At 42.3% G+C, this 13,282-nt stretch overlaps 1 protein-coding gene across 3 annotated transcripts in view; it reads right to left on the reverse strand.

Annotated features, from left to right (window-relative positions):
* DCLK1 (doublecortin like kinase 1) overlaps positions 1 to 13,019 on the reverse strand; it is a 366,905-nt gene extending 353,886 nt beyond the window's left edge. For all 3 annotated transcript variants that reach the window (XM_017854149.1, XM_017854150.1, XM_017854153.1), the window contains exons 1-2: positions 12,736 to 13,019; positions 7,353 to 7,747 (exon numbers count right to left, since the gene is read on the reverse strand). In XM_017854149.1, the coding sequence (XP_017709638.1) occupies positions 7,353 to 7,728 (376 nt within the window). In that variant the 5' untranslated portion in view covers positions 7,729 to 7,747; positions 12,736 to 13,019. The remainder of the gene's footprint in view (positions 1 to 7,352; positions 7,748 to 12,735) is intronic.
* Between the last annotated feature and the right edge of the window lie 263 nt (positions 13,020 to 13,282).

A 13,282-nucleotide genomic window follows, 5' to 3' on the forward strand; every position in this document is an offset into this window, starting at 1 on the left:
TAATCACCTACCAAAAGCCCTACCCCTTAATACCTTCATATGTGAATTCTGAGGGGGTTCCAAACATTAGGACCCTAGCAGGTGGTAACCTATTTAATAAGAGCTGGAATATGAGAGAAAGAATGAATTCTGGAAAATGGAAAAGAATGAGTCCACAATTATACATGTTGAGCTTGAAAGAACTAAGGAAGAGAATCACTTACATATATCAAGGTAGTTGGAGGGCAGAAGGAAGATCTGATTTGGGAATAATAGGCCTTAAAAGAGTGGTTAAAATAATGTCAGTTGATGAGATCACCGTAGATGATCCAAAGACAGGAAAATGGAGGACAGTAATGTTTAGAAATTTGGCAAGTAAAGAGGGAAAAGAAAATCACCATTAGAACAAAATAGTAATAACTGCTATAGGAAAGATCCACCAATAAATGCCAAAATTCATGGGCAAAAGCTTAAGGAGAAACAAGATATTTATAGAGCATCAAAGTTTCTTCCCAAAATATTAGTTACAAAGGGGAAAATTATAACTTTAGAGAGAATATACCTGACAGACACTGCCTTCACCAAATGATCACAGGTAACCAACAAGACATATCAACATCATGTACCCCCTGAAATGATGTACTGAGACAAAACAGGACTTCTGTGCATAACATCAATCTAATCATCAGACAAACCCAAACCATGGGACATTCTACAAGATAACTGACTGGTATTCTTCAAAACTGTCAAGGTCATTAAAGATAAGAAAAGACTGAAGAAACGTCATAGCTTCAAGGAGATGAAGCAGACACCACAACTAAATGCAGTGTGCCATTCTGGAATAAAAAGGGACATCAGTGGGGAAACGAATGAAAACCAGATGAAGCCTGTAGTTCAGCTACTGTATTGTACCAAAGTTAACTTCTTAGTTTTGTTCATTGTACCATGATTGTGTGTGCTGTTCCATTATGGGAAGATGGGTGAAGGGTAAACAGGAACTTCCTATCTCAGTGATACTTCTGTAAGTCCAAATTAATCTGAAAATATAATGTTAAAGAAATGAAGCAAATAGCCTGGAAAAAAATGTTGAACTGAATCCCTATCTCACATATTATAACAATATGACTTCCATTAAAATATTTTTTAAGTGAAAACATAAAAATACCACAAGAAAATGAGGAAAAATGGCTTTATGATCTCATTATACAAAGGACCCAAGAGACATGAAAATCAAGCTATATATAAATAATAATACTACATTAGATTATATAATTGTTTTGTACATCTACATGGCAAAAAACACAATAAATGAAGTCACTAAAGAGAAATCTGGAAAAAATAGAGTCATATGCCACAACATTTTGTTCAATGACAGACTACATATATGACAATGGTCCCATAAGATTATAACACCATATTTTTATTGTACCTTTTCTACGTCTAGATATGTTTAGATACACAAATACCATTGTGTTATAATTGTCTATAGTATTTAGTACAGTAACAAGCTGTACAGGTTTGTAGTCTAGGAACAATAGGCTATACCATATAGCCTAGGTGTGGAGTAGGCTACACCATCCAGGTTTGTGTAAGTACACTCTATGATGTTCCCACAATGGCAAAATTGCCTAACAACACATTTCTCAGAACATATCTACATTATTAAATGGCACATGACTGCCCTCTCAATCACTATTACGAAGAGTTAATATATTTAAAAGAAAAAACATCCTAAAAGTTAATAAAAAAGACCCTAACCTGACAGGAAAATGATCATAAATGATCGAGAGACAATGCACAGAAAATGAAATACAAATGCCATTTAAACATATGAAAAGATGAAAATTAAAACTATGAGAAGACATATAGTTTTATTTTGTTAATGGGTTAGTTAATGGGAAAACATCTGATTTTAAAACATCTTGTTGAGGGTAGAGAAACAGTCACTCTCATACATAAGTGGTTGGTGTGTAAACTGAAACCACTTTTATGAAGGGGAATTTTGCAAATAGTGCTTAAAACGTTAACGTTTGTACCTTTCCACCCAACAATATTAGTTCTAGGAATTTATCCTAAAGATATTCTCCTACATGAGTGGAAAACATCTATCCAAGAATACTCATCACAAAACTGTCTGTAATAACAAAGAATTGGACAAAACCTAAAAGCACATTGATAAAAGACTAGTTAAATAAATGATGGTACCTTTGTATAAAGGAGTACTATGAAGTCAACAAAAGAACACAGGCCGGGCGCGGTGGCTCAAGCCTGTAATCCCAGCACTTTGGGAGGCCGAGACGGGCGGATCACGAGGTCAGGAGATCGAGACCATCCTGGCTAACACGGTGAAACCCCTCTCTACTAAAAAATACAAAAAACTAGCCGGGCGAGGTGGCGGCGCCTGTAGTCCCAGCTATCCGGGAGGCTGAGGCAGGAGAATGGCGTGGACCCGGGAGGCGGAGCTTGCAGTGAGCTGAGATCCAGCCACTGCACTCCAGCCTGGGTGACGGAGCGAGACTCCGTCTCAAAAATAAATAAATAAATAAAAGAACACAGTAGTTTTGGATGTGCCGATATGGAAAGGTCTTCAGGATATATTGTTAAGTACACAAAGCAAGCTGCAGAACTGTGGGCATAGAAAGTTACCTTCTGGGCAAATTACAGTACTGCCCCACCTTATCCATGGTTTCAGTTACCTGCAGTCAACCGAGGTCTAAAAATATTACATGAAAAAACCCAGAAACAAACAATTCATGAGTTGTAAACTACATGCAGTTATGAGTAGTGTGATGAACTCTCACCCCATCTTGCTTCTTCCATCTTTATCACAAGGGCAAGCACAGTACAAAAGGATGTTTTGAGAGAGACACCACATTCACATAACTTTTATTGCAGTATATTGTTGTAACTGTTCCAGTTTATTATTTGTTATTGTTGTGAATATCTTGCCATGCCTAATTTATAAATTAAACTTTATCATATACCTTGCATCATATGCATACCTTCATCATAGGTATGTATTCATAGGAAAAAAGCATAGTTTATACAGGGTTCAGTACTATTTGCAGTTTCAGGCAACCACTGGGGGGGTCTTAGAATGTATTTCCTTCCAGGATAAGGGGGCATTGCTGTATATGTGTCCTTCACATGCACTGGTATCTCTGAGAGGATACTCAAGAAACTAGTAGGCTGGGCGCAGTGTCTCACGCCTGAAATCCCAGCATTTTGGGAGGCTGAGGTGGGTGGATGGCTTGAGCCCAGGAGTTTGAGACCAGCCTGGGCAACATGGCAAAACCCTGTTTTTTTTTGGTTTTTTGTTTGTTTTGTTTTGTTTTGTTTTTTTTTTAAAAAAAGAAAGAAAGAAAGAAAAAAGAAAAGAAAAAGAAACTAGTAAAATGGTCCCCTCTGAGGAATTTTAGGAAGAGCAGGTTTTATAGCTATTCAAAAATTAATTTTAAAAAATTCAATATAGCAAGGAGAGACATAGAGAAAGCCAGCGAAATAGGGAAATACAGTAGAGGATGCTCTATTAGGGAATAGGAAAAGATGGGTAATCCAGAGGCTGTGGTAGGAAAGAGATTCCCTAACTACGGGGTGAAGCATGGGTTTAATCCTGAGAGGGGAATTATGATAGAAACTTGGAAAAAGCCCTTATGGAAACTACAGCTCCAGAGTCAGGCAATGTCCATATAGTGTTAGTGAAAAGCCAAGGGATGCATTAGAACCAAAGAAGAAGAGGCACTCATCTCTAATAGTGCAGATCTGATGAACAAATTCACTTATTTGTATTGAGATTACGTATCTACTGAGTTCTTATTTTAATGTTTAAATACAATGTTCTGGCCCTCTCACATGTACACTTTCATAAGATGTTAAAAGAAGAACAGATCAGTCAATCCATCAATGCTCCAGGTTTACATTACATCTTTCTCCTAAGAGTTCAAAGGCTTTAAATGTCACACCTTCTTTTATCTTCACAACATTTACATACCTACAGTAGAATACAGATGGTGCAAAATTGGGGGAAATGAGGTCAAGTCTCAAGATGAATCACTTGCAGAAATAGGCCTTCAATTCAACTTTCCTTATTAAGCATCATGATTTTTTTAAATAACATATTAAGGCCATTTTGAAAGCAAACAAGAGTATCACCTTTGGAGTGCTCTTAGGTGTATGCATGTGAATATATGTGTACATACATATGTGCATAGGTGACACACAATCATAGATACACACATTCATACTATGTAATTTTGGCTCAGCTAAATACATACAGCTAGCTCTACCAACATGCTTAAACCACCCTTAGGCATAATAATCCATAGATCAAAACAGTGACAGTGACCACGAGACTGTTATAAAGAAACTCACAAATATCATTGTAATTCAGAAATTTTAGTCGGAGAGCAAGTGAGAAAGAGCGAGTACATAATTGTAAGTCCAATACACTTGTCACTGCACCCACTAAAAGAATTTAATTTAAAACTCAAACATCATCATATTGGAAGGGGAAATGAAAAGCTAATAACATGCATTGACGTTTACATAAAATTAGTATGTAAAGTGAGAGATATGAGTCTAATGATGAAAATGAAGCAACGGTTTGCATTTTAACAGACTAAGCAAAAAATGTAATTGACAAAGAGGCGAATCTAAATGAATTTCCAGCTATTTAAACACTAACTGCAGCTGCATGCTAATTGTCAGTGTTATGAATTAGAAAAAAATCTGTTTAAATGAAAATTCAAAAAATAAATGCAGCCAACATGGTGAACTCACAAACTGTACCAAAGTTACCATTCATTCAATCAGAGAATTTTTTTTTCAAAAAAGTCATTTTTAAACATCAGAATATTCAGTTGGCAGTTACTTCATATTGATTGAGGGGAAAAAGCATTTTGGGGCAAATGGAAATATTAAAGTGTTTCCAGGAGCAGCATCTTTCTTTCTTGGAATTATGTCAAGATTAAAAACATTTGTTTTCAAAAGCAGCTAATACAATAACACCTCAATGTCACTAACAGCCATGGGAACAACTTAGGGTTTGTAGTTAACTTTACACTGAAATATCTACCATTCCATTATATCACCAAAAAAATCCACTGTATTAAAGCAAACACAACATTGCTTTTTATAGGAGCTGAATTCATAGCATGCAACATCTTATAGGTAGTTCTGAGCTCAAGCTTTGGCACTAGCCTTCCTGGGTTCAAAACCTAACTCTACCATTTCTTTCTTTGTGAGTTTGAGCAGATCATTTAGCCACACTGTACCTTGCTTTTCTCACCTTAGTATAAGGATAACAGTTCCCACCTCCTAGGATCATTGTGAGAATTAAATATATTCATATATACAAGGATTTGGCCAGTGCCTGGCACATGCTCAATGACAGACAGCTATCATTATTACCTTCAGTCAAGACATCAGTTCCTCAGAGCAAGCATTATTTTGCAGTAAAAGACAAAGAAGATGGTGACAAGCATGCCATAATTTTGATGGTCCCTAGATGTGAAGGGAGTACTGTCATCTACCACCTTCCAGACCCTCTCCTTGTTGGATGGAAGTCATTGGAGTATCTCTGGCCACTTCTAAGTAAAGATCATTTCTGGGTGGGAAACTGATTGAAGTACCCCAACCCCCATAGATGCTACACAAGTGACTCTGGAACACAGTGAGGTGTCAAACCACGGCTGTCTTAGGATGTGCTTTGAGATCTTGCCATATTTTTCCCTACAGTACTACCGGCCCTCAGAGGGATGGCTTGTTGACTGTCATGCACCTGACTTTGTATATGACTTTGATCCAGATCCCCTGGACTATATCACCAAATGTTTCATTTAACCTTGGATTTCCCAAGGTCATGCAAAGGACAGGGCACAGAAATTAAAGCCGAAAGAGTAAAATTTCATGTTCATTCTTCTCCTTTAATTTACTGAAAGTTCCACCCTCTGAATAGAAGGAAAAAGGCCAAGTCCACAGGCATGTTGGCAGCATGTCAAGTCACCGAAAAGGGATGTGAATTCCCACAAAATAAACACAGGCTCCTCTGCACGCTCTCAAGGCCAGTCACACTGTGATTAGGCTGGCATTCTTGCCAAGGCATGAAAGGAAGCAAAAAGAGAGAAGCCCCCAGCCTTGAATCACATACAAACACTGGTTACAAAGCAGGACAAGAGGGCTCTGTCAGTGTGCGGTCAGGGGAGAGCAGCCCCCATCTCCAACGGGGCTGCAAAATGGGTGCTTCCTGCTACCTGCACAAGAGAGGGAGGGATTATATGGCATCCCTCCTGGACCCAGTTGAGTTACGCAGCCTGAACAAATAGTTCTGGAGTAAAAGTGAACTCAAGGCGAAATCAAGCTCTTCCAACACTCCATCCGACCTCCCTTTCCCAGGTTCTTTTGTACCATCTACTTATTCATCATCAGGGTCTTGAGATCTCAATCTCAGAGAAACCAACTCTTCAAAGAGGATCTGCTAGCCTTTTTTGCACCTTGGTAGACATTTAATCCCAGTCATTTTTCTCCAACTCATTTTAATTGGCGATGATTTCTAAGACAATGACAGGCTTTATGCCCTGTTGAAATTGGGTCAGTCCTGGGGCAAGTATAGCCCAGAGTCGGTGACTTTCTCTGCTTCCATAAGATCCCAGGCTGCATCTATGGATGCAAACAGTCCTATTTCCACATTAAATGTCTAAAACAGATAATTACGATTAACCTAGATTGGACTTTAAAAATTAAACTGAACAGATTAGTCCCTGCCTATCCTCAAATATCAGAGAAAGACAATAATCCTTTAAACTCAAAAGGAAGCATCGCAGTGGAACGAGTTGTCAGAAAACCTAAGTTTTGGTCCAGGGTCATCACTATCTTACCACGTAAGCACTCACATGTCATTTGAATTTTCTGGTCCTCAGACTCCAAAGATAAAATTAATGGGTTTGATAGCTATCTAAGGTTCTTTTCAACTCTAAAATTTCATGATCCATTTGTCATTTTCAGTTCAAGTACTTTCGGATATCGTGATAGCAAAAGTTTAATTTGCATTTAGAAACGAATATAAACTATGAGATTGAAGAGATAAATGGACTTTTAAAATTAATGCAGCATGGGTATGAGAAAGAAAATACAGAATGCTGTAGAATTAGGCACTTTTTCCCTTGGCCAATTATTATAAGCTACCTGACAATACCATTAATTTTTTTTTTCCTTTTTACACTACACAATAGCACATTCATATGTGAGAAACTATAAGGATTGCAGCCATAAGGCTGAATGCCAACTGTCAGAGGGCAAATGTGAATTGGCTACAACACTGGAAATCTGAGCCTGGAACCTGTAGGGCCACGTGGGGGTTATCTCACAACGCTCACCTTCCACCAGTTGGTCCAGGCTGGAAATCTTCTTGAGCCCATCAATGGTGTAGATTGTTCTCACTCCCTGGGGCAAATTCACGTTATCCGACAGAGTTCGGGTCAGATCAGCCAGCAGGGCCTCGAAAGATCGGAACCGGTCAGGGGAGATGGCATACACAATCCCTTTGAAGTATCGATCTCCGTTTCGATAGAAACGAACTTTCTTGGCCTTCTTCTCGGAGCTGAGCGTCTGCAGCGTGCGGGTGCGGTAGAAGCTGCAGTGGGCGCTGTGAGTTGGGCTCGGCAGGCCGTTCACCCGCGACCCTCGGCTGTATCTCTGCGCCTTATCCCGCTCGTCAAAGTGCTCCAGCTCCATGTCTCTGCCGAAGGACATGATGGACTTCAAGTAGTACCTACGAGCCCCAGAAACAAAAGCAGACACACATATTGATGGAGGTTATATATATATATATGATTTGTTACAACATATATATATATAATATATATACACACACACATACTTTTTTTTAAATTAGGGACAGGGTCCCGCTCTGTCACCCAGGCTGCAGTGAGGTGGTACTCAGTGAAGTACTCGCTGAAGCCTCGCACTCCTGGGCTAAAGTGATCCTCCTGAATCAGTTTCCCAGAGTAGCCGGGACTACTACAGGTTACAGGTGCCTGCACCACACCTGGTTAATTTCCTTTGTTTGTTTGTTTTTAGTAGTAGTGATGAGGGTCTTGTTATATTGTCCTGGCAGCTCTTGAATCCCTGGCCACAAGTGATCCTCCCCCGCCCGCCAACTCCTTTGGCCTCCCAAAGTTTTGGGATGATGTTATTTTGAGATCATGATTTCGAAGCGTCTGCTTCAGAACAGCTGGGTGGAAATATTGCTCTAACTGATGACACATTTAATATGAGTTATCAAGTGGGACAGAAAGAGAAAGGGATGTGAATTCTTACAAAATAAACACAGGCTCCTCTGCACGCTCTCAACAGAAGGGGCCGACCCCAGTAGAAACAGCTTATTAATCGACCACAAATTTGTTAGAAGCAGCTCCTAGGTTGCCCGCGGTGCATCAGGCTTCAAACAGATATTACTCCCAGTAGACACAACAACTTTCCAAAGTATTCTGTTTCCTTACAAATGAAGAAACTGAGGCACAGAAAAATTTCTCCTAAATTGCTCCAAGGAATACAGTTGAGAAATGCTTGTACCAGCAACTCTGTTCCAGGTTTCCCTGACTCCAAAGCCCACTGCTCCTTGCAGGGCAGAGTGCTAATCCTGGTAGCAGGAAGAAAATAAGATCTCCTATCATTATACAGTGAAAGATAAGTAGCTATGGTGGGCTGGGACAGAAAGAGAGGGCAGACAGCATAACAGTCAGATTGTCAAAGTTTTACATAGTGTTTGTGCACCCCATGGCCAGATGGAGAGCAAATTAAATCAATCTGTAGGTTGGACCAACTTAGAGAAGATTTTCCAACATATTCACACATTCAATATTTTTAAAAGCAAATTCACTATCCTTCATTTACTTACATTTAGTACTTCAGAAAAGTTGAGTTTAAAAAAAGAAGAAAAAGGAAGAGGAGGAGGAGAAGGAAGAGGAACAACAAGAAAGGAAAAAAATGTTGCTTGGAAGTACATTTCTTAGTTCTTCCTTTCATTAAGGCTCTCTATCTTTGTGATTGAAGAAATTGAGGCTTAAAGATGTCGATTTACACCTGACCCCATGCTAGCTGTGTAAGCTTAAAAAATCTACTTGCTCAGAAACTTTAAGCCTTGATTTCCTCAACCACAAAATGGGAATGAGAACAGTACCTACCTCATAGTCAGTATCAACTATTAAATAAGTTTATGCACATGAAATTCTTAGCATAGTGTCTGACATTCAATAAATACTAATTTTTTTATTAATAAAATCTGTTTTTCTCTTCCTGGCCCTGACACATAAAGAGCTAACAGGAATAGAATCTTTTCTTTCTGGCAAGAGAGGCCCCTGCTTTCTTCCTGATCTCCATCTCATGACATTTTGAAAGGTACGTCTGCAACCCCTGGTCCCCACAGCAAGCTGCCTGGGGGGACCAGTTCATCCTTGCTAAGGGGTTGGTTGATAAAGGTTTGTGGAGTCTTGCAGGGGAATCTGTGTTTTAACAAGACAATGTAGAAAGTGGAAAGACCAACGCATTCAAAGGAAAGAAATTTTAATGACAAAATTTCAGGCATGTTGAAATAGAATATCAAGAAAATGGAAAATTTGGAGCAAGAACCTTACAAGCACTTCCCAAGTCCCACCATATAGATGGACATCACCTTTCTGAAGGTCATCCAAAACTCACCAAAGTACCACTGTCTCCCCAATCTTTCTTTGACCCTCAGTAAACTGACCTCTGATCCATTCAGAGTGGCTAAAATTTCACACCCGAAAGCATGGCTAGAGATTTGGTACTCCAGAAATGAAGTGGAAGAAAGCAATACTTATTGAAGGTCTAGGATGGACGTGACACTATCACTCATCAATCAATTGTATAATATGCTACAAATTTTCTTCTAAACCTCATATTAATCCAACAAGGTAGGTAATACTATCAGTACTCAGGTAACTATGGAATTAATCCAGGGTCCCAAAATTATAACTGAGGGGTTGAGATTTGAACCCAGATTTACTGTAACTCCAAAGTTGGTGTTTTCCAACCCTTGCTCCTTTGAAACTGGTTGCTCTTCAGCATGAGAAGCAAGATTTTGTAAGTGCTCACTCCTAACTAGCTCAGTGACCTTGGACAGGCCACATAACTGAACCGGACCTCATGTGCACACAGAGGAAGCAGTGGTCAGCAGGCCTCTGATGTTCGTGATTCTATCTAGCTGCTTATGGATCCATTGCTGACCCCACTGAAGGTCTGGGGAGGAAGAAATGAAGTGTGATTTAAACCTGGAGTGTTAATGAGTTCAGTGTACTTTTTTCCCTACAAATATGAAAACTATTTCATGCATCTTAATAACTCATATTAGTCAGAATATGCATTTTTCAAAAAAAGTTATACCATATATAGGCAGCTCTGAACTGGTTTCACTGATTTTGAAGTTAGATAACTGTAAAACAATGATCACTTGATATCCAATCCTGTAGGCATTAGTTGTGAAACAGAACCAATTTTTGCCCATGATAATGGTAACTGCCCTTACTTTTAATTTGTATGTTTTAAAGTGAGCTCTCTTGTCTTCTAAGAGGGGTGTGTCTTGGGGTGGAGTGGAAGACACTCCCAGTACTCACACCAACTCACTAAGCTCTTCAACATTTTGTAAATTATAAAGGCCAAACTCACTTTTGAAGTTTGTGTTTTATTCTTAAAGGCAGTGATCATTCTCCCAACACTAGGAGTTTGGGGATTTCCTTCCAAATTGATATAAACTAAAAGAAAACAAGCAGGGTCATAGGGAAGGATGGCACAGTTCTGTTACCGGAAAGAGTGCTCTTCGAATTCTCAGTGACTGACAATTGGCAAAGGCCAAATAATTTGGCAATAGTTTGAATTCCCTGGGGGAACGGGCTTTTAGGACCAAGAATTCCCACACCAGATGAAAAGAGAAGAAAAGAACAATTTAAAATAGAAAAATGGTTTACTTTGTTTCATTTTATTTGCATATTTCCTCAAACTGGATCACAGGTTCATCCAGGACAGGGCTACACCTTTTACTTTCCTTCCCTGAATCTGTCCAAAAGTGGGCAACGGTGTCGACAAAAGAAACCATATTCAGACTGAAATCATTTTCAAGGCTACAGCTACCTCTAAATGAAGCACACTCCACACCGTAGTGTGCTGGTAATTATTCGTGGCAACAAAATAGGTGTTCTTTCCCTCACTTTGGCTTAGTCATACATTTGAACCATGCATGAGCTTCTGAAGATCCGCTGGCCTTCCACAGGTTCACACTTTCTGCACAGGAAGCCTGCGAGAACACACAGCTCAATGTTCAGAGACCATAGGTGGCCAAGGGCCTGAGTGCACATGTGCAGTGGCACCAGGATGGTAACCACAGCGCCTCAACCACAGCGACCACAGACACTGGAGGGAAGAAGGGCGACTGGCTTTCATCAGAGCTTTTCCTATAAATCCTGCCATTTCAAGAAACCAACATCCCTGAGTGTTCTCAGTGGGATTTCTCACCATTTTGAGGAATCTATGTTCATCCTTCTCTAGATGAGCACGTGGTTCTTGTTTCAGAAATTTACACACATACATACCAAGAAAAAAAAATAGCATAAATGCTACCACATCTAAATAGATGCTGGACCTGGAAGTCCCAAGGCATATTTTAACTATAGGATTAAGATTCAGGTGGACTGCCGTGGAATAAAAGGCACACACATACCTTCCAGGCCTGTGCACCACCACGGACGTAGACATCACAGGGTGTGTGCATGTCTTTTATAATTTTCCTCTATATGACCTCTCTTAAAAATCCCTTCTGACCCGCATCCATGTGACACTTCATACTTAAAACGCTGTCCTACTTTCCTTTCCCACTGAAAGGCAATGTATTTAGGAACAGTCACAAAATGTATTCACGAAACACCCTGCAGTGTGGTCGCTGAACGTGTGTGCACCGTGCCTGGACACACTCACAGGTGCAGCAGAGAGGGAGCCGGTTTGAATGAAACCTTTCATCTGCTCTCTCACCGACCAAGCATCTCCTTGCCAAATCCAGCAGCAATTCCGCGCAAACCTGGTCCTCAAAAGCAGCCTCTTTTGTGGGGCATTGCGGGGCTGTGCGTGCGCTCCCACTAGGAGGAAAAATGCCATTTCCTCTCTGCATGCTTTTAGCACTGCAGGTACTAATTTGAACATGAGGCAGCCTCGCTGTCCCTGAAGGAACTTGAGATCCTGCAAACGTACTTGCAACACCCACGCTGCAGCCACCACCATGCACGAATCGACCCCATCCACAAGTACACATCTCTGGCCCGGGCACACGGAAAAGCACACACACAATAAGAGGCCGGGCCCGGCCACTCCTTCCTTGGTTCCCGCTCCGCAGCCAGTTCTGACAATGACAAGCACCTCTCCCAGCTCCTCCGCCCCGGCTCTCCATCTCCACTAACGCGAAAAACCTGGGAGGGCCCGCTCGCCCGACTCCAGGTTTAAAGACCCATGGCACCAAACAAAAGAGGCAGGTGCCAGCAGCCCCGGGGCCGCCCGCACGCAACCCCCCCGGGTCGGGCCAGGCTGGCCAGGGCAGGGCGGCCGCCTTTCGAGGAACTGCGGGCGGGGCGGCGGGGCCGAGCTGAGCGCCCGCCCTGCCCTCGGCGCCCCGCGGCTGCGGGCGGAGCGGGCGTTGCGGAGGCCCCCGGCCGCCCTCTCCTCAGCTCCCGTCCCCAGGGAAGGCAAACCACGCACCGGTTCGCGGAGAGAGGCCGCCGGGGGTCTTTGTGGCCGTGCTGGGGGCCGCCTCCTGGTACTGTCCTCGCCGGGCTAGGCGCGGCTGGGGCTGAGGGGCTGCAGGGCTGGGGGGCGGCGGTGGGGCCGGGCTGGGCGGCAGCAGCTGCTGGAGCGCGGCGTCTCGGTTGCGGCCACTATTGCAGGGACGTGCCTCGGCCGGTCCTCATTGAAATGCAGCGCTTCGCACAGCCTCACTCTAGCCTCTCTCTCCAGAGGAGGGCGGCGGCGGCAGGCGCGCTCCCTTTTCTTGTCTCTCTCGCTCACACGCCCTCCCTTCTCCCTCCACCTCCTCCTCCTCCGCGTGCGCGCCCCGTCGCCCCCGCCCTTTTTGGCAGGGCGCACCCACCACGGCTGCGTCCCAGGTCCTCGTCCCTCCCAGCGCCCTATTCCCACCGCAGCGACCTCGGTGCATCTGGCTTGACTACACCCCTAAACCTCCTTAGTCCCCAGAAGTGGTCGTTGGGAGGTGGGGGCAGATCAAATGGTGGAAGAGAACGTGGACAGG

The sequence above is a fragment of the Rhinopithecus bieti genome, unplaced genomic scaffold (assembly GCF_001698545.2).
Source record: "Rhinopithecus bieti isolate Rb0 unplaced genomic scaffold, ASM169854v2 scaffold_35538, whole genome shotgun sequence".
Lineage (NCBI taxonomy): Eukaryota > Metazoa > Chordata > Mammalia > Primates > Cercopithecidae > Rhinopithecus > Rhinopithecus bieti.